General features: G+C 33.3%; 2 protein-coding genes across 4 annotated transcripts; both read left to right on the top strand.

Moving 5' to 3' along the window:
• The first annotated feature begins 3,293 nt into the window (after positions 1 to 3,293).
• Positions 3,294 to 5,160, top strand: LOC130623146 (piggyBac transposable element-derived protein 3-like). The gene is made up of 6 exons (XM_057438635.1): positions 3,294 to 3,305; positions 3,354 to 3,445; positions 3,487 to 3,638; positions 3,847 to 4,136; positions 4,205 to 4,707; positions 4,812 to 5,160. The coding sequence occupies exons 1-6, from the start codon at positions 3,294 to 3,296 to the stop codon at positions 5,158 to 5,160; spliced, it is 1,398 nt and encodes a 465-aa protein (XP_057294618.1).
• A 6,572-nt stretch (positions 5,161 to 11,732) lies between these two features.
• Positions 11,733 to 21,453, top strand: LOC130623839 (uncharacterized). 3 transcript variants are annotated; one of them, XM_057439366.1, is made up of 5 exons: positions 11,733 to 12,002; positions 13,340 to 13,387; positions 17,954 to 18,269; positions 20,307 to 20,374; positions 20,461 to 21,453. In XM_057439366.1, exons 2-5 carry the CDS (start codon positions 13,354 to 13,356, stop codon positions 20,742 to 20,744), a joined length of 702 nt encoding a protein of 233 aa, XP_057295349.1. In that variant the 5' UTR covers positions 11,733 to 12,002; positions 13,340 to 13,353; the 3' UTR covers positions 20,745 to 21,453. The 3 variants fall into 3 exon arrangements, with proteins under 3 accessions (XP_057295349.1, XP_057295350.1, XP_057295351.1); XM_057439367.1 differs by lacking the exon at positions 11,733 to 12,002 and adding an exon at positions 12,097 to 12,336; XM_057439368.1 differs by lacking the exon at positions 11,733 to 12,002 and adding an exon at positions 12,423 to 13,257.
• Positions 21,454 to 22,013: the final 560 nt, after the last annotated feature.

Genomic DNA, 22,013 nt, shown 5'->3' with positions numbered 1-22,013 from the left:
TGTCTCGTCATCAGCAGGTAACACGCCAGAGTCATTATTTTCAGATAGAAATTTTATGGCTGCGCTGACCTTTCCCTCCATCATAAGCTTTGCAAAAATTCGGGAAACGTCTGCTTCGGTTCTCATTTTACTACTTCCAAGTCTTTTCTGAATGGTTCGTCCCTCTTTTAACAGTAGTGTAATATTTCCTCCTCTCCAGAGTTGTAAACGTTCGTCTAATTTTGCAGCGTGTTCTTTCGCTTTACTTTGTCTGGAGGGTTTTTGAAGAAGCAGACTAGGCAAGACCATGAACGTTTTAATGGAAACGGGTTTTAACTTCGTGTCTCTGTTAAATTGGTCTAGCCAATAGGACAATTCGCGTATGAAAACCTTCCCAGCTTTTCCAGACGGGAGCATGAAAAGATTTTTACGCCATTTAATGATCTCGTTGTATGCGTTATTTAGCTGAGTTTCATAAACGTCTGCTGGTATACCGTTTATATTAACATCCCGTGCTAGGTTTTCCGGTGTATATAAGGGTAAATATGGTTGAATAACGTCTTCGTGTCTGATGTGTAAAACGTCGGCTTCTAGCAGAGCAGTGGTGGTTTCTATTTCCTCATCATCATTTGTGTTATAAGAGTCGTTAAGCAATCCATTAACACGTCTTATGTACATTAACTCTTTCCTTTTACATAAGCCACGGTGTATGTTCAGTCCTCGGAGACTTTCAAATTGCCTTTTGCATAAATCACACGTTTGAACCATGTTCTCATAAGAAGTATGTTTACATGAAATGATTCAAGAAAGTTTTAAATCATTATTTGTATTATTGTATTATTTGTATTTGTATTGTATTTGTATTATTTGTATTATGTATTAAGTATTTTGACGCGAGATCTTCGTTGTTAGCCCATTTCACTTCGTTAATATTTGCGGAAAATAACTTCTGTGTACCATTAATAAGGAATATAGCCTTCTTCTCTCGATGTTCTCCGTTGAAAATCAATTTAACCAGTTTCTCTTAACCACTTGAAAACACGCTGCTCTCTAAAATGACGCTGCTCTCTAACGCTGCTCTCTAAAATGACTCTCTAAAATAACTTCATTTAACAGTCCGTATGCTTTGTGAATATCTAATACCGTTTCATATGTAGCGATACCTATATATATATGCTAACATAGAGTGTTTTGGCATAAGGGTATATATATTTATATCGTTATTAGCAGCGGGTTATATATTTACACCCTATGTGCGATTTCTATGAAGTACATCTCTAATCTTTTTAGTTAAATTTTAGCGTACAGCCACGTCATAGGAAAGTGACCCGTGATTTCCGTGTCGTGGACTCACAGTTTTACTCACGCAAGGGAATTAATATATAAGATGTTTACAAGATGGCGTCTGGCAGCAAATCTCAAGGTCCATGTAAGTAAACATGTTTAAAATCATATTTATTTTGATGCTACGAAGCTGGATAAATTCATACAGTTTATTTGTAGGTTGTTTATGTCTAGGAAAAAGTTTTTTACAAGTTTTTCTCTATAATTTCTTCATAAACTCCAGATTTTAGACTGTATCATATATGATACACTATGCAAAAAAAGAATATTAGCTAGTTATTTGCCTAAAAACGTGATTTCTTTTATTATCTTTATTTGATGCCCATACACACAAATAGCCTTTTTAGTGAGTATATTTGATGTGTTTAGCATAGTAATTCATTTCTAGATAATTATTTTTATTTTTAGCAATTGGCGTAGGATCATTTTATGGGCGAAAACCTGTCGGCGTTAACCAAGTACAACCATTTGTAAATGTTAGGGGTATTCCTGAACCAAGATAGATAGATAGATAGATATTTTATTTATCAATAGCAGTTATATATATACAATTAAAATAAAAAGAAAATAAATATAAAGAAAAAGAAAATAAATATCATAATTAGTCAGGGTAACAAAATTAAAATATATAATGCTATTGAAGGGAGACCATACCTAATAGCATAAAGCTAAGGCAAAGGGTATGGCCACCCTTGGACAATTACAGTAAACGATACGAGACGCACAAAACAACACACACATAAAAGTGGGTCAAATGATAAACAACCATGCGGGAAACAAATGGCCAAGTCTGACAATTCAGGAAGGATTAGTAAGAGGAAACAAAGTACTTTTCCAGATCACTTCTAAGATTAAAATAATCAAGGGAAACAAATTTTCTAGTCATTAAAGACTGCAATTTATTCCAGGAATTAATGGCATTAAATCTAATTGAGTTTTTACCAAAAGAAATAGTATTAAAGGTAGGGAGATTGATCAAACCAATTTTCTCTGCCCGAGTGCCTTGAGCATGGGTGAAGTCAACCGCAAATGTATTAAGGATAGAAGCAGGCAATTTTTCATGAAATAGTTTATGTAAAAATAGAATATTGTGACATTTGACAATATCAGAGAATTTGAGGAGCTCAAGATTACCATACAGGTGACTGGATGATGCTCTTCGAGATTCAAAAGACATGAGTCTAATAGCAAAATTTTGCAAAACAGTAATACGATTAACATCAAGACTGTTTGGCTGACCCCAAATTTGATTACAATATTGCAAGTGTGAATGAAAAATGGCATAGTAAACTAGAATAAGAACATTTAAAGGCACAAAGTGACGAAGTTTAGCTAAAGCTCCATTGGCCCTCTTGAGCTTGGCAACAGTATCATTGATCTGAGACTTCCAGCTTAAATCAGAATCTAATAGAACACCAAGATATTTAATACAATTACTAGGTATAAGCCTTTTACCATTGATAAAAAGCCTAAAATCGTAATTAAGAGGTTTCCGTGTATGTTTAAAAACAATGTACTCAGTCTTACTAGCATTAAGAGAAATTTTATTGGCATTGAGCCAATGGCAAAGAAGCTTGAGGTCAAAATTCATTTGTTTGGCCAGTTGTTTCAAAGATTTACTGAAGTTTAAGAGATTGGTGTCATCAGCAAAGTGATGCACCAAAGAAAAATTAATTGAACAATGCAGGTCGTTAATATAAATTAAAAATAAAAGAGGTCCTAAAACAGAGCCCTGAGGGACACCATGCCTGATAAGATTACTAGTTGATATATTTCCATTGATGGATACAAACTGTTGACGTCCTGTTAAGTAAGACTTAAATAGTGAGAGTGGGGTACCACGAATTCCATAGTGAAAAAGCTTTTTAAGCAAAATTTCATGATCAACCGTATCAAAAGCCTTTTGAAGATCAATGAACACTCCACATGCATAATTTCCTTTATCAAGAGCATCCATAATTTTTTGAGAGATGTTCAGAAGTGTTTGAGAAGTTGAGTAATTTTTCCTAAAGCCAAATTGATGCTTGTAGAGGGCGTTGTTTGCTTCGAGAAAACCATACACTCGTTTGTATATGATTTTTTCATATATTTTATCAATATTTGAGAGTAAGGATATAGGTCGGTAATTTGTTAATTCTAATTTGGACCCTTTTTTATAAATAGGGATGGTCTTGGCAAATCTTCTGATGACTATCTTGATTCAGACAGCGAAAATGAATATTACAATGCTGCAAACCAACAAGATTTAATAATTAAGTCAACGTCATCAGAATATGATGACTCATCAAGTGACAGCGATGACAAATTGACACTGAGTTCGATTGCGGCTAAAAAAACAGCGACGAATGCAAAAAAAACAACTGCTGCAAAAAAAATAAAGATATATACCGATTAATTGGAAGAAAAAGAATCTTGAAGTAAAGGAGAACTATGAGTTTAAAGTTGACTACCAAAATGAACTAGATGATGATTTGGAGGGTCTTGGATCCTAGCTTTCGTATTTTTTCTACCTTTTCCCTAAAGATTTGATCGAAGATATTGTGCGTCAAACTGTTTTATATTCAGTTCAATCACGTCCAGAAAAACCTGTTGATATCACAGAAGGTGACATTGAGAAATTTATTGCGTGTGTTTTATATATGTCAATCGTTAAGTTACCGAGTACTCGAGATTACTGGTCGTCCTCGATCGGTATTCCCCAAGTAGCAAAAGTGATGACAGTCAACTGCTTTGAAGAAATAAAACGTTTTATTCATTTTAGTGATAATGCTACTGCTGATAAAACTGACAAAATAAATAAAACTCGCCCACTGGTTAACAAATTAAATGAGCAGCTTCGAACAATACCTATTGAAGAAAGTTTAGCGCTTTTGACGAACAGATTGTCCCCTTCAAAGGGCGGCATTCCATCAAACAATATAACCCTAAGAAACCACATAAATGGGGCTTCAAAGTTTTCGTTTTGAGTGGTGTTTCAGGCTTTAGTTATAATTTTGAAGTTTTTACTGGTGAAGCAGATAATGTATGTGCCCAAAATGAGCCTGATCTTGGCGCAAGTAGTAAGGTTGTCGTACGATTAGCACGAGTTATTCCTGAAAACTGTAATTACAAACTTTATGTTGATAATTGGTTCAATAGTATTCCACTAAACGTGTATATGTATACAAAAGGTATACAAATGGTAGGGACAGTTCGTCGTAACCGAATAGGAAAATGTCCAGTATCGTCAGAAAAAGAAATAAAAAAGAAAGGTAGCGGAACTCATGAAGAACGTGTCGCAACAATAGATGATGTTGATGTCTGCGTTGTCTCGTGGTTTGATAATAAGGTGGTAACCCTGCTATCTAATTTTGTTGGTAGCGAACCAACAAGATATGTCAAGAGGTTTTCAAAAAAAGAAAACAAACATATCGAGATACCGTGCCCAAACCTTGTTACGATTTATAACAAACATATGGGAGGCGTAGACTTTTTAGATTCGCGTTTAGGGTATTAGTCAATGCTTGGATTTTATGGAGAAACCAAGATCCAAATGTGCCTTTAGTAAAGTTCAAACTAGCTGTTGCTGATTTATTGTGCCATTACCAGAAAACTCCAAATAGAAAGCGTGGTCGACCATCAATTGATAATGGCGTTGACCGTCTGGGACCTAAAATACCAATGCCCTATCAGGAGGTTTGTACCGATAAATTTGCTCACTGGCCTGTATTCAATGATTCTCGCACTCGCTGCAAATACCAGAAATGCTCTACATTAACCTATGTATGTTGTGAGAAATGTAATGCCGCTTTATGTTTAAATAAGGACAGGAATTGTTTTAAAAAATTCCATACATGATTTAAACAGAGTGCTTGAGTGGAGTAACATTTACTAATTATAATATTTATTTATACTGTATAATATATGTTTTGATCTTCGATTGACATAACTTTTCCATTTATTTTTACCCGTTTTCCACCTTGTGCTGCCAACTGGCCACCAGCAGGTGGTGTTCACCAATTCTGACATTTGGTCCTTTTAGGAAAAAAATTTGAAATGATAAAATTTTCAATTCATATACGAGTTTGAGGCAATTTTTGGTCTTTTTTAGCTTTTAAAACACTTTTTTCCCAAAAATTTTTTTGGTGTTTTAATAACTTTTTGTGCATAATGTATCATATATGATACAGTCTTAAAAAATTGATTATGTCAGCAAATTTCTTTTTTTTTGCAAATTATGATTTAAATATGTTTTTAGTTGGTTAAAATAAATGAAATAACATAGGTTTCATAAAAAAAAATCATGCAAAAAGGGGTTAACTTTTCAATGAGGTGTTTTTAGTGTTCTGATGGTATTCGCATAAAAATGTAGCTATACTTTTCGACTATATAACTATAATATAACTATATACGACTTTAAATTCCCCCCCCCCCCCCTGACGGTTTTTTTTTAATAACTCCTGATTGCTTTCTTATATGGCTATGATACTTACTGAGTTTCAACATTTATCTATTAGACACCTGCATGCTAAGTTTTTAGGTCCCATACCTTTCAGAGGCTTTGATATTGGCCATTACTCGAAACTACCCCAAAAATCTCTATGAAATCCTTATAATGGGGAAAATATAACTAGGGCAGTGTCCACACTGGTGCGACCGCTGCGTGCATCAATTTTTCAGTTCAAATAAATAAGTTTTCTTGCGAATGGTCATATATATCATCACTTTTGTTGAAGGCCAATTTATATGTATATATATTACAGATATTTATTATTGACTGCCTTTCAACCTATTTGTATACCTGAATCAGTTGAATATGCTGCTGGTTCCATACTTTCTATGGAAGAACTTATCCTATTTTCTGCAAAGCCTGCATATGCGCAGCAGTTGGAAAAGTGGTACGCTACGATAGGTGGCCAATTTGCAATACCGCGAAATTCATTTTTCCATCGTTCAGTACGGCTAGGGCAGGTTAACTTTTCATTGGAAAATTTTTGGCCATGAAAAAACAGAATATAATGCGCGGGAAGAGGCCACATTGCGTAGTTACTTTTCAGCATTGGAAATTGAAGAAGCATGGTATAACAAAACCAAACGTACTTTTTGTTTTTAAAGTAAATATTTACAATGTGAAAATAAAGAAAAGTCACATACCTATCAAAATAATAACAAAAAATAGAGAGCAAAAAAGTGTTTGATCTTTATGTGTTAGACCAGCTATCAACATGATATAAAAAGAGTTTTCATATAAAAGCTGTAATAGAAAATTAACGAGAAACGAAGTGTTGGATCATGATCTCTCAAATCAGCTCAATTTCTACAACTGACAAATTGGTACATATATAGCATGAAATAAGCAGTTTTCACAGTCCTACGGTAATAATAACACAAGTAGTACAAAAAAAAAAGCCATAGTGGAATCATCTTTGAATAGTTCATTTTTTATGCATGGTCATTTTGCTAACTTTTTGACCTTTGGTGATAACAAAATCAACATCTGTGAGATTCAACAAATCGGATCGCAGTTTCACCTCATCCGCAATTTCTTCGCTGAAATATTCTTCAAGGACTTCTCTGTAAGCAGTTACGGTTAAAGCAACATATTTGTTACGCATATCCAAAACAACACATATTTGGCAGCAGTTCGGTTGCTGCTTTAAATGAGTGACTGAGAAATCTCGACCACAGTGAACATTGGTGCAGGTTGCCAAACCAGTTCCTGGACGAATATCTACTTTTCCCTTACATATTTTGCATTGTAAGAAGGTTTTCACGACAATACTCTCAATAATGGGACAACATACGATCATTTCCTTAGGCGGTGTTGCTGTAGAATCTTTTTGCGCTACAGACTCATCAAATTGTACATCCAACGCTTCTGTTAAAAAGCAAATGATTGTCGAATAATTGGTTGTAAGAACTCTTCATTGAAGGTCAAATCATCTATATACATCCATGAATTCTGAAAAGTAACACATGTCGTAAAATGCATATTTTTATTTTTCACTGCACCTGAAAGTTTATACCGCAAACCACCCACTTCAATGATGGTCTGTATTTTCAACTGATTCTGCATTTCATTGGAAAACTCAATGAACAAAACTGTTGCTGGGGTGGTCAAAGCATTTGGCACAGTAGTACGTTCTCCACACAGAGGACAAACAATCTTAGTGACAAAAAAATTATGTGCAAATAAATACATATGCCAATTGTCATTGAAATGAGCAAGTGGAAGAGATCTATAATTGGACACGTATTGTACGAAACTGCACATCGAACCGCATATAATCCTCCCACAACACTCGCAACAATCATTATATTGAAAAGATGTGATAAATAATGCTTTTTCAGAATCATTCAAAGATCCAAACACTGATTCCTGAAAAATTTCTGAGAACTGAGCATTGCAGTCCCTCCTACGAAATGAGGGACATCTTGATTGTATCAAAGTCCAAATGGGATCCCTAACATTATAGGCGATCAAGTCGTAAATTAGTGAAAGATCAGTGACATTAGAAGAGAGATGTTGGTCATATTTGACACATGCGTCATATATTTTGTGACAGAAATGTGTCATATCTGGATGAATATTTTTCAGATATGGATAAAAAACATAGAACACAACTCTAAAAATGTGTCTATTGCACAGCTGTATATACCTGGACTTTTAAAGACCGCATTCAAGAGATGGTAGCGCTGAGAAATGAACATTTTTTGGACGAGTTTCACTTTACTGAACAATCAAATATGAGTGAAGCTTTCATGCTCGTTCGAGCCTTCACGCTCATCCGTTGAAATAAAAATTCTATAATAATTCTACTTACTTGTGAAAATACCGCCACCACAAACACGTGCTTATAGTAAAGTTCGTTTCGAAAGAGAGAGATGTGAAAATACCGCCACCACAAACACGTGCTTATAGTAAAGTTCGCTTCGAAAGAGAGAGAATTGAACAGCAGCGTGCACACTTGTTCTTTCAAGGGCAGTCTGCTGCTCATCATATGATGGCGAAGCAGCAAATCTTCAACTGTTTTCAGCTGTATCTCCATCATTCCGCGACCTTTACATTCAACATGGGACCACAGCTACGAACGCAGAAATTTTTTGCAAGAAAGACTACGCACCCAGGGCATCCGGGAGTGACCGCCTTCAGGCGGTCGATAACTCCTGTTAGGATTACCCTTAGAACTTGAAACTTGCAATACGACTTTGTTTCATCAAGAAGAATCATTTTGAATAATTTTGACACGTGACTAATCCGATTTCCCGATTTTGTTGGATTTTACCCGAAAATCGGAAAAAACGGATTTTTGGCAATTTTTTATTCGATCCATGTAAAAACCGGAAGATATGTCAAAAAAATTTTATTTAGCTTTCAGAAACTTCAAACAGAATGTAAAAATTCGCTCTAGAACAAAAGTAATTATATTTTAAGCAGATAGTGGCATTTTTAACAACTTTCAAGCTTCTGATGACGTCACAGAAAATGTGCTGACGCAAGCAAAAATTTATTGTCGCCATTTTGCTCTTTTTATGACGTACTATAAGTGTGCCAAGTTTGATTCAATTTGAAGAATCCTATGAAAAGTTATTGTGGGGGGGGGGGGGGGAATCCGCCCCGCCCCCGGTCATGGTATGTTCGAAAAACCCCGGACTGAATAGGGTTAAATTATTTTTTGGCAAATTTAAACGAGTACCGGTAATCGAGGAGCTACAAATTCAGTAAGTTGGGAAGTTACGGAAGGAGAGTTGGGGAGTTAAGTCTACCATTTTAATTTTTGTAAAATTCTCCGTCGCCGGAAAATTATCTCAAAAACAAAAACCGCAGCGGTATACTTACCTCATTTCAGATTGTTTTCGTAAACATTTAGTTGGTTCTAACTTACCGGTTTCGCAGGGGTTCGCTTTTATTTCAATGGTTTTTCAATCATTAAATTTATCATATCAGTGTATTTGGTCAAACTATCCAGCACAATCAAGATGATCTGTACAGACCATCAAAATACCGGGAAAAGCCTAGCTAACATTTTAAAGCTACTTTAACGAAAGCAATAACAGCAAGAAATGACATCAAAGTGAGTAACATTGTCAAATACAATGATACAAAATAGTTGTCACAATAAAAAACAAAAAAACTTACCAAGTAACAAAGGATAAACGACATGTCTTCTTGGGCACATACTCGACTTCCATCGAAATACTGCCAAGTTGTGACTGCCCGTTTGCACTTGCCAACGAAAACGATATGTGCAAGCATAATGTTTGGATTTTATTTCATTACTGCAAATGCTCAACAAGTAACACAATAATCCATCAGTGTGGGTACACAAGACAGGAGCTGGCTATGCTTTTCACAACTTTATCATGTCCAATTCAAGATTCCATCAAATACATCAATGCAAATCATTGTGTAGTCGAGACAGCCAAAACACCATCATGTATTGGTAACGATTTCCAAAATATATTTTCAAAACATCCTGATAAGAACAAAGAACAAGTTTGGACTATAACTCGCTTTGCAAAACAGAAGGGTAAATCTCCAAAATGCAAGAAATGCAGCAACATTATTCTGTTAGGTCAATTGCATGTCCTTACACAAAGTTTATACATTCCGTTTGGAAAGGAATTTGCTGTATCATCACAATTTAGATTTTGTCCTGATAAAGACTGCTTGAATTTTATTCCTACACGAACAAATATTGAGAAATGTGGTGAGGAGAGAGTGCCGATAAGCCGCAAACGCCCACATATACACGGGCGAGTTCGGGCGACTTTTCAAATAAAATTGGCAGTTGACCCCCAAAACCGCCCGCACTTTCCCGAACTCGCCCGGAACATTCCCGAAATGCAATTCCTTGTAACAAACCATGCGGCCGATAGTTGGGAAGAAGGCGCTTGAAGAGAAAGGAGTTAATAAAGTTGATAATAAAACAATCTGTTGCACTGTTAGGATTCTTATTGGCTTAAAACTCATTTTAGCCTCGTTCTCAGAAAAAAATCTTTAGCCTGGATAAGTTTCGGGCGTCCAGCCTAGCTGCGCTGTCTCTATCTCTCTATCTCTCTATCTATCTCCTCAGGCGATTTTAAAGATTCCGCCTTCGCTAGCGGAAATCAAAAACCAGTGCCAGCGCTTGTTGTTAAAAACGAAAGAAATTAGTGATAAAAATTGCTTAACCACTGTTTTACAGGATAGATCAAAGTTACTTTATTTTTTTTTTTTTTGAAACAACATTTTGCCTTTATAATAAACCTGTCAACGGTACGCGACAATGTAATGAGGCTCTAAACAAGAAACCCTGGAAATAAGGATGTTTTGGGGAATCAATATTTTAAGGGAGACTAGTTCAAGTTCAGATTTGCTTGGCGCAGTATCATGAAGCGCCGACTTAACAATAACAAAAAGTGACACTATAATAATCAGTAGAATGAAGACTGAAATAAAAATCTTCTCTCTCAATATGCATCATTCTGTCCACATATTTCATAATTATTGTTTAAAAAATTTTTTCAAAAAAAATATCTTTCCAGGGCTTTTGACACACACACTTCTTTACTTGATAACGTTGTTGTAGAAATCAGCCATCAATCTTAATAATTAAAAATTAATAGATTATATGTTATTAACATGATCTGTGACCCATAGACGTGTGTATATCCAATAACAACCATTGTCATCAATGTTTCTATCAAAATTATCAAGAAGTTCCAGACGTAACAAGGCCCTTTAAATGGTTAAAAATAGTCGATTCAGATTGGTTTAAAGTTTCCAAGGAGGTAGGTAGAATATCACGTCACTAAGATATGCTCCTCCACTTTTATTCCTGTATCGTTATTAAGTGCATATTTGCAAAGGTTATAATGAACTTTAAATGCACAAGATTATGCCACAAAAACAAAGCCTCTCATTTTTTTTGTTTATAAAAAAGGAAACGTCATCTATTAAGGAATCACAAGCATGTATACGCCTGTGTAATGTGTTCATTCATAGTCACAAATGCACGAAATATTATTTCGATGACTAATTGAACAAACATTTTTGAGTAGATCCTTAACCCACAAACTAAATATATAATTTAAATACGAAACTAACCTGATTATGACATCAAGCATTCTTTTCTTGTAAATTGGTAGTTGAACAGTTTGTAAAATGACGTCTTAAATCCCCAAAACACGTATTCGTAGAATGACGTTTTAGGGGATTTAAGAATTTTTTAAGTGATATCATTAATTTACCTGTAATGTCATCTTAAGGTTGGCTTGAGAAAGGTCAACAACATTGACAATCTATGCTCCCGCGTGTAGCACTTCTTTGTTTTATTACGACATTTCACCGATATTAATGTGTGCCCATCAGGAAATTTTACATTTTCTTATTTTGTCCCTACAAAAATCAGAAAAAGAAAGGGGTAAAAATGTTATTATTACTTTTATGAGGTATTTTGTGTTGCCACCGAGAAGGAGGATTTTCGTCTTTAAGAATTCTCCATCGTCAATGATTTTATAAAGGAAACGTTAATTAAATTTAATGACGACTGACAACCAAAGAAAATAATACGTGTCTTACGAAACATTGTTAATCTGACTAAGAGAAAGAGGAAAAACAAGTTCGTATTGACAGAGCACAAACGAAACGAGACATCAAATTACATTAATAAGTTTTACACATACACACAACAGTGGACAGACAAGCACACTTCAAGGTAGAATTATTATATATTAGCATGAAATTTAATATTTATAAGGCGAGTTTTCTTTCTGATTCACTCCAAATTAGAAGAAGAATGGCTTATAAAAGTTTTAACTACGAGTTAGTAATTTAACGATTTCAACGCATAGCATTGAGGGTTTATTCAAGCAGAAGATCAAGACTTTTGCTTTAGATAATAAAGAAGCGAAACACATTGACTATGTTTTAAACATTTTGTTCTGTTACAAGTCATTTTTTATTATATGTGCAGTTATAGGACTTACTCGCCAAATAAAGAGATATGAATGCTCAAAGCGAAACAGTTTTTTTTTAGTTAACACAGCTAGGTAGGTATTAGTCTGGAAAATACAAGCCATAGATCTGATGTACCCATGACAAGCATGTGCGATTAAAATAATTTTAAGTTGTGTTGCTAAAAAGAATAATACGTAAAAGAAGCACAGTTAAAAAGTTGAGGCGTCATTACACGTTTATACCTTTTAGTTTTGGTTTAGCTGTTGTTGTTGTCGTTAAATTTGTTGTTTTTGTTATAACTACACCTTTTTATTTAACTAAAGTTAAATAATCTTTTATCTTAGATTCAGTTAAAAATTAGGAACATTTTCGTATCATGTCGAAGTTCAGAAAATAGATTGAGAAATTAATTTGGGAAAACAAAGTAAAACCGAAAATAATTAAGAAATTAAAATAATTAATCAACTGTTTCGAAATCTTCAAATATATACATCGTTTTGAGAGAGACTATAAGTTATCAAATGTTTCATGGATTTGTACCTTTAAACAAAATAAAAATTAAGTTGTTAAGAATCTTAGAAGTTGAAAAGCTGAAAAAGAAAAGAAAAAAACTTTATGGAATATCTGCTATTTCATAAAAAAACTTGTAGGCTCCACGGCTTTGCTCCATTCATTTTGTTTTACAACAGGAAGCTCGTTTGACAGTCTTGAAATCATCTCAAATAATAATGGATTAAAGTCAACGTACATTCGGATGCCCAGGGTTCAATTTTGTGGTCAAAAATATGGTTTAAAAATAGTTTTTGTTTTATAAACAAACGTTCTTTTCCTTATTATATAAAACTGAATGGGAACACAAGCTTTAAATTTTAAGAATCTGTTTATTATCTCTCCTTCAGTTTTCACGCCTTTAACAGAAATTAAATCAAAAAATAAACAACACAACTCTTCTACGTATAGCGACAATTGAGTGGTAACTAGATGGCAATGTACAGTAATTAAAAGACACTGAGGTGGAGAGATTTTTTTTAAGTGTGGATGAGACACAAATCAGACAAAGTGACAAAAGATGTGTATGCAGGATATTTTTTTTAGATTTTAAATCAAAAATGGAAAGAATTTATATGATCTGCATCCTTTTCGGTAAGGTTTTCTTTTCTTTGTGTTTGTATTAGTTTTGTTTACGACAATGATTAAAAACCTCATCTAAAAAATCATCTTTGTTTATTACGAAAATCAAGGTATTATTTTGTGCTTTTAACTCAACTCTCCAATTTTTTCATTTTACCTTTATTTTCAAGTAACATTATCTACAATTTGGTATATGTAAAACCGAGTATTAATAAAAGTATAGAACGAATTTGCGAGGTCGATACGGTGACCGAGGATAATATTTCTCGGAGGGATAGATAAAACAGTTTATATTGTATTCATTAACTGATAGCTATTTTGTTTGGGTAGAAACCAGGTTTATTTCTAAAGATTTACTTGTAACAAGGTTGTGTCAGGTTCTGTTAAAAAAGAATACTTTCGATTTTAATTTCATTGTTTCAATTTTTAAAATACATGTACAAAGAGAAACTGGAACATTCGACTAACCATATATATAGAAAGAATTTTTTAAATCGTTTTTTGGACGTTATTCTTCATTAGAAGAATAAACTTTGGTTTAGTCTCACGCTGTTTTGCGTATGGCTCATTGTCCTGATAAGCGTTTATATTAAAGTTATTCGTTTATGTGTGCACCCTCGAACATGGTAATTAAAATTAAAATTTCTTGATAATAAAATGGATGTAGTGTTTGCGATATTTGGTAAAGGACGTTTTTAATCACGGTTGTTCGAACTGATTAGGTCTGGCATGTGTTCTTGCTGTGTAGTTAAAGCCTGGTGATATGATTTTAAACTCTCGATGTTTTTGTGACCACTTAATTGAGTGACTTGAATTGGATGGACGTCGTTGTTGACAAAGATTGAAATGACTGTTTTTCTGGCGGAGTGATTCGAGATTTTGGATATAATGCAACTTTTTGAGTCTGCAATAAAGCTGTAATAAATTTTTCCGTTCGTTTTTTTTTTCACGGTATACGCATGCAATAATACAAATTATTATTATTATTGTTGTTATTATTATTATTGTTGTTATTATTATTATTATTATTATTATTATTATTATTATTATTATTATTATTATTATTATTATTATTATTATTATTATTATTATTATTATTATTATTATTATTATTATTATTATTATTATTATTATTATTATTATTATTATTATTATTATTATTATTATTATTATTATTATTATTATTATTATTATTATTATTATTATTATTATTATTATTATTATTATTATTATTATTATTATTATTATTATTATTATTATTATTATTATTATTATTATTATTATTATTATTATTATTATTATTATTATTATTATTATTATTATTATTATTATTATTATTATTATTATTATTATTATTATTATTATTATTATTATTATTATTATTATTATTATTATTATTATTATTATTATTATTATTATTATTATTATTATTATTATTATTATTATTATTATTATTATTATTATTATTATTATTATTATTATTATTATTATTATTATTATTATTATTATTATTATTATTATTATTGAAACTATTTACCCAGGATAGGCTTATCACTTCCTATTGGTACTGCTATCAACGAGGGTCCTGCGAAGGGCGTCCTAGCGTATTCAAACCTACCATTTGAGCTACGAAAGTCGCGCAAGCACAGCAATTACTCAAATAGACAACCGCCTAAGATATCAATCCTATTCTCATTATGAGCGCTAAGCATAAAGGATAGATTCACACTTTGATAGTCTCTGGCTTGACTCGGCCGGGGTTTGAACACAAGACCCCCGCACTTAAAGCGAACGCTCTACCACAACGCTATCAGTCGCAAAAAAGCAGTTAACAGAGCTATAAATAAAGAGGGTATTAGTAGTGGCGGTGTAACAAAACAAGTTAAAATATTGTAGATTTTAGGTGCGTATCTTTTGGCGTAGGTCAACCTAACCTAGCCTCATTTTTAGAATGACGTGGATACATTTTTATTTTACTATTTGTTATTAAATTTAGAACTAAAACTTAATGTACAGTTTACTAACACTTAGTGGCACTTCATCCGTCTGTCCGTCTGTCCGTCTGTCCATCTGTCCGTCTGTCCGTCTGTCCGTCTGTCCGTCTGTCCGTCTGTCCGTCTGCCCGTCTGCCCGTCTGTCCGTCTGTCCGTCTGTCCGTCTGTCCGTCTGTCCGTCTGTCCGTCTGTCCGTCTGTTTGTCTGTCTGTCTGTCTATAACAAATTTGTCTATAACAAATTATTTTCCACATTTGTTGCGTACAATTCAAATTAGCATTTCAGACTATCGGCTGTTGTTCTTTCAAAAGTTATGCATTTGTATCAAGCATTGTTAATGGTTAACCTTGATACTTACAGTTTGTAAGTAATATGAATTCCATGCTAAGAAAAAGCCTTTATTTATCAAAGTTCCTATCCAGAAAAAAGAAAAAGAATAAAATAATAACTTGTCTTGTGTATAACTTTTTCTCATCAGAACGTCTGTTAGCTGTGAGCAAGCTTAATTTTTGTCAAAATATCAGCTTCATTGTTCTTATAAACTAGGTTCATACTTTTACTTTTTTACCTTTATGTGTATATCTAAATCTTGGAGATCTTGCAGAATTGTTTAAATTGTTTATTCACGGAAAACAACTATCTATTCTTCCATAGTGTTGATTTATGAAATTTCGTTTTGACCTCACAAAGAAATTTTCGACAAAATTTTAGGAGCATATTTTTTTTTTCTAAGAATTACGTAGAACCATTCAAGTAACCATTTTTTGTACTCTTTTTCAAGGAATAGTTTTTAAATTGAATAGGAGAAAGCAAACATCCTTAGTGAAGTGAGCAAAATATCTGCAGAAAAGCTGTGAATTGCTTGGAAGAGCCCTTACATTTTAGCACTTCAATATAAACAACTAAGGGTTTAAAGTCAAACTTGCCAACCAAGATAAGAAAGTGAAATAGTGTCCCTTAATTCTGAAATCACATATGTGTGGAATGTGACTTTTAAATACTGGTAAAACTACCATTTTTTGTCTCATTTAGAAAAAAAATAAACAGGGTAAGATATCCCACAAAAGCTCAATTATTTTACAAACAATGTCAGTAAGCTGTCTTTTTTTACAGATTAGAAAATTAGGGACAATCAATAAGTGGAGACACAATATATATGCCAGTAACATCACGAAATTCACAACACCTTAAAATTGCACGTTTGTTTGAAATAAGCCAGCCAGCCTGCCTGTTTCTTATATTATCATACTCAGGGCTAGCCATGCTATACCTAGGTCATTTAACATTAAAAATAATAATCAAATCATTACGGTCCAGTGTCTGTCAGATTCATACGATTTTTCCATATTTATATTAAATGTTAATAGCTAAACCGTATGACAAACTAATTTTACTTGCAAATAACGCAAGAAAACAAACCATTATATGCACTACTCTGTTGTAAACTTTTGCTCAAAATTAACCTCGTTTTCATGTATTCAGTATTTTGGTATGTATACTTCGCTGAGGGAGAATGAATATGAAATACCGTAATGATCCGAACAAGGGCCCTTGGCGCTTATTAAATTTTTGGATTTTTTGCATGGGCGCTTAATCGAGGGGGGCGCTTATAATTTTTTCTAAATTTTATACAAATTAAAGGCAACAGTAATTTTCAATTTTGTTTTTACCTAAAAAATAAAACTGAACAAAAGATGTAAAAAATTGAAGTTTAGTCTTTTTGATTAAGCACCCCCTTTTATCCGGAGGGCGCTGATTCGAGGGGGCGCTTAATAAGTGGTGGGCGCTTAGTGAACTTTGAGGAAATTACCTGGGCGCTTATTCGAGGGGGGCGCTTAAAAAGTTCTGGGCGCTTATTCGGATCATTACGGTAGTTCCATTTTAAGATTTGTATGTAGCTATTTTTTACGATTCTCCAGCAATGTTATTTGTTTTAGTTTGGAGTTATTATATCATTGCTATAAGATTAAAAGTTATAAAGCCCGTCTGTACCACTTTTTAGCTAATCAACGCTATGAATTTTCCTTAAAAACCGGTTGAGAATAGCTATCAGTTAAAAAAAAAAAAAAAATAACTGAATTTATTCAATAAAATTCAGTTGTTATTACACAAAAAAATTATTTCCAAACAGTTTTACTCATCTTTCCAGTCCTACAAAATTTTCAATCTGACCATATATTTCATATATTTATTTTCAATTTGACGTTTTTTATATTTCAAGTTGACGTAAACTAATATTTTATATCCCGAGCGTCATTTTTAAACTCGATATATACACGCTTTTTTATAATATCTGATAAAAATATTTGATAATAAGCAAATTGAAATCCACCAAAAAACAAAGCAGGCTGTAAGCAACAGCAACAGCCAGCTCGAAGTGAGTACAATTAAAAGGAGAAGAGTCTTTCCTTGCGTTAAGTCATGTGATCGATTAAAAGCTTTGTTTCGATTGACACACTATCCTAACCGAGCAGTGAATTTGGTCCTCTCAAGAAAATAGTTGACAAAAAATTAAAAAGCAACAAGTGAACAGTCGAGCCTTTAAACTGGAGAAACTTATGTCGTTTTCATTGCTTTGTTTTAGTTTTTGTTAGCAATACTTATGGGAACAACCCCAAATTGAATTGTGAACCCCGACTACGAATAGTATCAACAGAACAAGATGGAGACTTTTATAGCCCATCTCGTGTACAGGTTTACAGATGCGACGGTGGGGTAAAACAACCAAGCCACTATCATTGTGTTGCCAAAAATATCGCTAAAGTGTACTTTATACTAACAAATTCAGACATCAATAAAAAAAACAACATATCTATCGTCAATCATACGAGCTGTGAAGAAAAATGCGTCTGCAAATGCCCTGGTGAAACTCATACGCCTGATTGTCCTTCTCAGATGAGGTAAATAGTTTTGTTTGTTTGTTTGTTGTTTTTTTTGTTTTTTGAGGGGGTATCCAACCTCTTTCCCAGGGCATTTTGCCTTGTTGATGAAGTTGATAAATGTTGGGCACTCCGTAATGAACATGATGATAGCAACAACATTTGTGACACTCTTCCGTTCAAAAAAAAAATGATTTCAGTAAGAGGTTGGAAAGTTATCAAAGAATTCGTATATATTTTGGACATAAATATTTTGAACAGAAGTATTTTGGACTAATTATCTATGACATCATGACCTAGCTCTGAGTGAGGTTTTGTTATCTAGAGTTTAAGGAGTTAGGGTTGGAGTTTTGCTAAGGTTTATGATGTTGTGTATGTTGGGGTTTTTATTCGGTTTGGCTTTTAAACACTTTACTTGAACTTTCATATTTAAATTATTTAACAGCAGATTCAGCAGTTTCAGATGATCAGAACCTATATTTTAAAGTTATAAAAATTTTTTGAAAAAAAATGAATTTCTAGACAGCCTTCCATGCTGTTTTACATGAAAGTCTTTTTTCACATTTCTTTCAAAAAAAGGGATTTTTCGATAAATAACCTTCATGCTAGCTTTGTTAAACTAAAGTACCCATTTATTTATATTTATGCTAGATTCCCCCCAAAAAAAAGTATTCAGGGCTGTACAGCAATTAAGTTTCTGTTACATAACATTAAAAGGCATAGGCTAATAATCTTGTACCTAAAAAAGACCGTTGCAGACAAGCGTATTTTTGGGGACAGGGGAGAAATTTTCAGATTTTAACTTTTTGGGATAAAAATGCATTCTCTCATGCCCTACCCCTAAATGCCCTACCCCTATATTTTCTGATCCACTTGCTTATTTTGAAAAATATTAGGCACAAATGTTAACTGACATAAAATAATTAAAGTGGCGGAAAAAAATTTTTCTGGTTTTTTATTTTTTGAGTATATCATATGCAAATATGATCTAAAAGATCAAATTGCACATTTTTTTTCTTCGGAGCTTAGAATATTGGTGTTTTAATTTTTTGTTTTTAACGCCCCAAAAACGCCCACATTTAGAGAAATTACAACTTGAATGAATGCTAAGTAACGCTAAGTAACCAGTTATAGAATAAGAAAAAGTGGGAGAAGAATGAAAAAGTGATTTACCGCAAAATACGGGTGTAAATTACGCCCTAACGGCGCAAAATAATATGTTAGGGCGTACTAAGGGCGTAATAAGAAATTCAGCTACTAAATATTTCAAGTAAAATAAGACAGGCAAACAAAAGTTACAAGTAAATAACGGAAGGGTAGGGTATTTGAGTTAAATTAAAAAATCTCAGCCCGTGGAAGAATTTCGCCCTTGGTACATATTTTCTGCATCAATATTTCGTGCATTTTTGTCCAGTTGCTAGCATAAAGTAATAAAACATCTTTCTGGGGGTTCCGAAGTAAAGCTGCGGTGTAACTGTTCTAAGCAGAACACGGCCATAATTATAGAGACTAACCGTTAACCGGTGGAACAATCGAATATGTCAGATTTGCTATTTCGTGTAAAAATATAACATAGATACTTGGGGCGAAGCAAGAACAGCTTTGCTGAGGATTAAAAGTGTAGCAGAAGCAGTAAAACAAATGTCTTGTTTGTATGACAAGGCGAGTAGTGATTATAAAGTAAATAGAAGAAGGAGAATTCTTGAAATGCTGTTGAGAATTGTTGAACAATAAGAGGGTGATTACTCTTCCTCATAAAACTTGAGACCGAATATTTTTCACGACGAGGGTTATTATTTTAAATGGATATAAAACGCCACCTTATTTTTGAGGTAACAAAATATTCTTACATGGGCAGTTTTAATTCATAGCAGTTTCGTCTATTGGTACTCTTAATAAAGCTGGTTAGAGTAACAAAGAAAAAATGTATCTAAACAATGTTCCCAATGAAAATGTGAACTGCTATGATTTTTAAATAATTTTTAGCTTTGTGTTCTGTTTTGTTTATATACCGTTTAGTCATGGTTTAGTGATCAATCAATTCTCTATTTTATTTAGTTGGGACCAAGAAGCATGCATGTGTATAGCAGAACAAAGCAAAACTGAATGTGCAACTGGACATACTGGTTCGTACCTTTTTTTTGCTTTGATCACTGTTCTTGCGACTTTTAATTGATAATGTTTTGTTAATCCATTCATTTACTAATTCTAGGGGGAAAAGGCCAAATTTCTGTGGTCATGTTCGTAGTTTCGTTATTCATTGAATTGGTTGCTGTGTTAATAATTGTATTTTTGGTCGTCGATGCGTGCAAGTATAAAAAGCATTCGGAAGGAGTAATTTACCGCACAACACAGTTTGTACGTCAAATATCCAGTGGTGAAAACGAAGGATTTCGATGCAACACGTTAAAGAGAGAACGCGACACAAGTGGATCAGTCACTCTACTTTACGATATAAGAAATGGTAATGTTCCGAACGGTAAAGCTGATATATAAGAAAGTTTTTATGATTCACTTTTTCATAACAACAGCTGGCTGTTTCCTACAGAAGAAAGTTATGAACAGTTTTACTTCGCCGATTATACACAAATTATGAAACGTCATATGATCCATTTCAAGATAGCTACAAACTTAGAAAGCATATTTTCTATAGCATACGACAATGTGTGCACGTGTATTTATTGTTTGCAAAGAGGGTTTAGTACATATGAAAATGCATGTTCAACCGTCTCGAATGATTTCGGTCACTTATGCAAATAGACGCTATTTCTTTCACTACTGTTCTTTTTTCGTCAAACCATTGTAGATATTTATTAAAGTAAACACTAGCTAGACTTATTTATTCATAAAAAAATATGATTTTTAAATGTGCCCCAGTGAAATATAAATTTAATCTAACAACATATTCTTAAAAACTGGAACGAACGATTCCAACAACCCTGCTGCTATATTTGTGACACTTAAAATTATCTTCATCGAAAGTAGCTGTTAAAGCGGCTACAAAACGATTCAAATAAGCTCTCCGACATGGGCAACTCTCCATCCTCGCACATCTGAATGACGGTGTGTAATAAATAGACCTTGTACAAGAAGTTATATGCACTTCACAACTGTACAAACAACCTGTAATAAATAATTTATTTTTTATGATGAATTTGATATTTTTACTTGCTATTTTCTATTAAAAAGAAAAATTTTCTTTTAATGTTCTTTTTGGTGCTAAATTGAGCGGTCTGTAAAAAGTCTTAAATATCAGTAAATCGAAAGTTTTTTTGACGAGGAAAGAAAGACAATACGGATGGATGGATGGATCCTACGGTTTTAGGTTACGTTTTCTACGTTGGTTACCTTTCCTACCTACGACGGTTACGTTTCCTACCCAGCAGTAGGTTACGCTTAGGTTACGTCGGTTACCCACGACATGGCGGTTACGTTTTATACGGCAACGCGCATGTGCAAATATAAAAAATAAATCATAAGGGCGGCTTGCGGCCTGAAAGATACTCTCAGTTAAAGATTGTTGTTGTTGTTTTTAATCATACCAATCATATTTAAGAAACAGAAAAACCTTTTAGATTTATTTGGTAAGTTTTATTTTGTTCTTTACCAGTTTTTAATGTTGTAAGTGCTTATATAAATATATTTTTCGTGGGCAACCGAAATGCATAGCTAGCTAACGTTTTGTAGCTAGCTAGTAACACCAAATAGCAATCTGAACTTTTAGGTTTGTTTAATGAAGTATTTTGTATCTTGTTCCCAATGGGT

This window comes from Hydractinia symbiolongicarpus, chromosome 13, assembly GCF_029227915.1.
Source record: "Hydractinia symbiolongicarpus strain clone_291-10 chromosome 13, HSymV2.1, whole genome shotgun sequence".
Lineage (NCBI taxonomy): Eukaryota > Metazoa > Cnidaria > Hydrozoa > Anthoathecata > Hydractiniidae > Hydractinia > Hydractinia symbiolongicarpus.
This window is presented reverse-complemented; position numbering and strand designations above follow the sequence as displayed.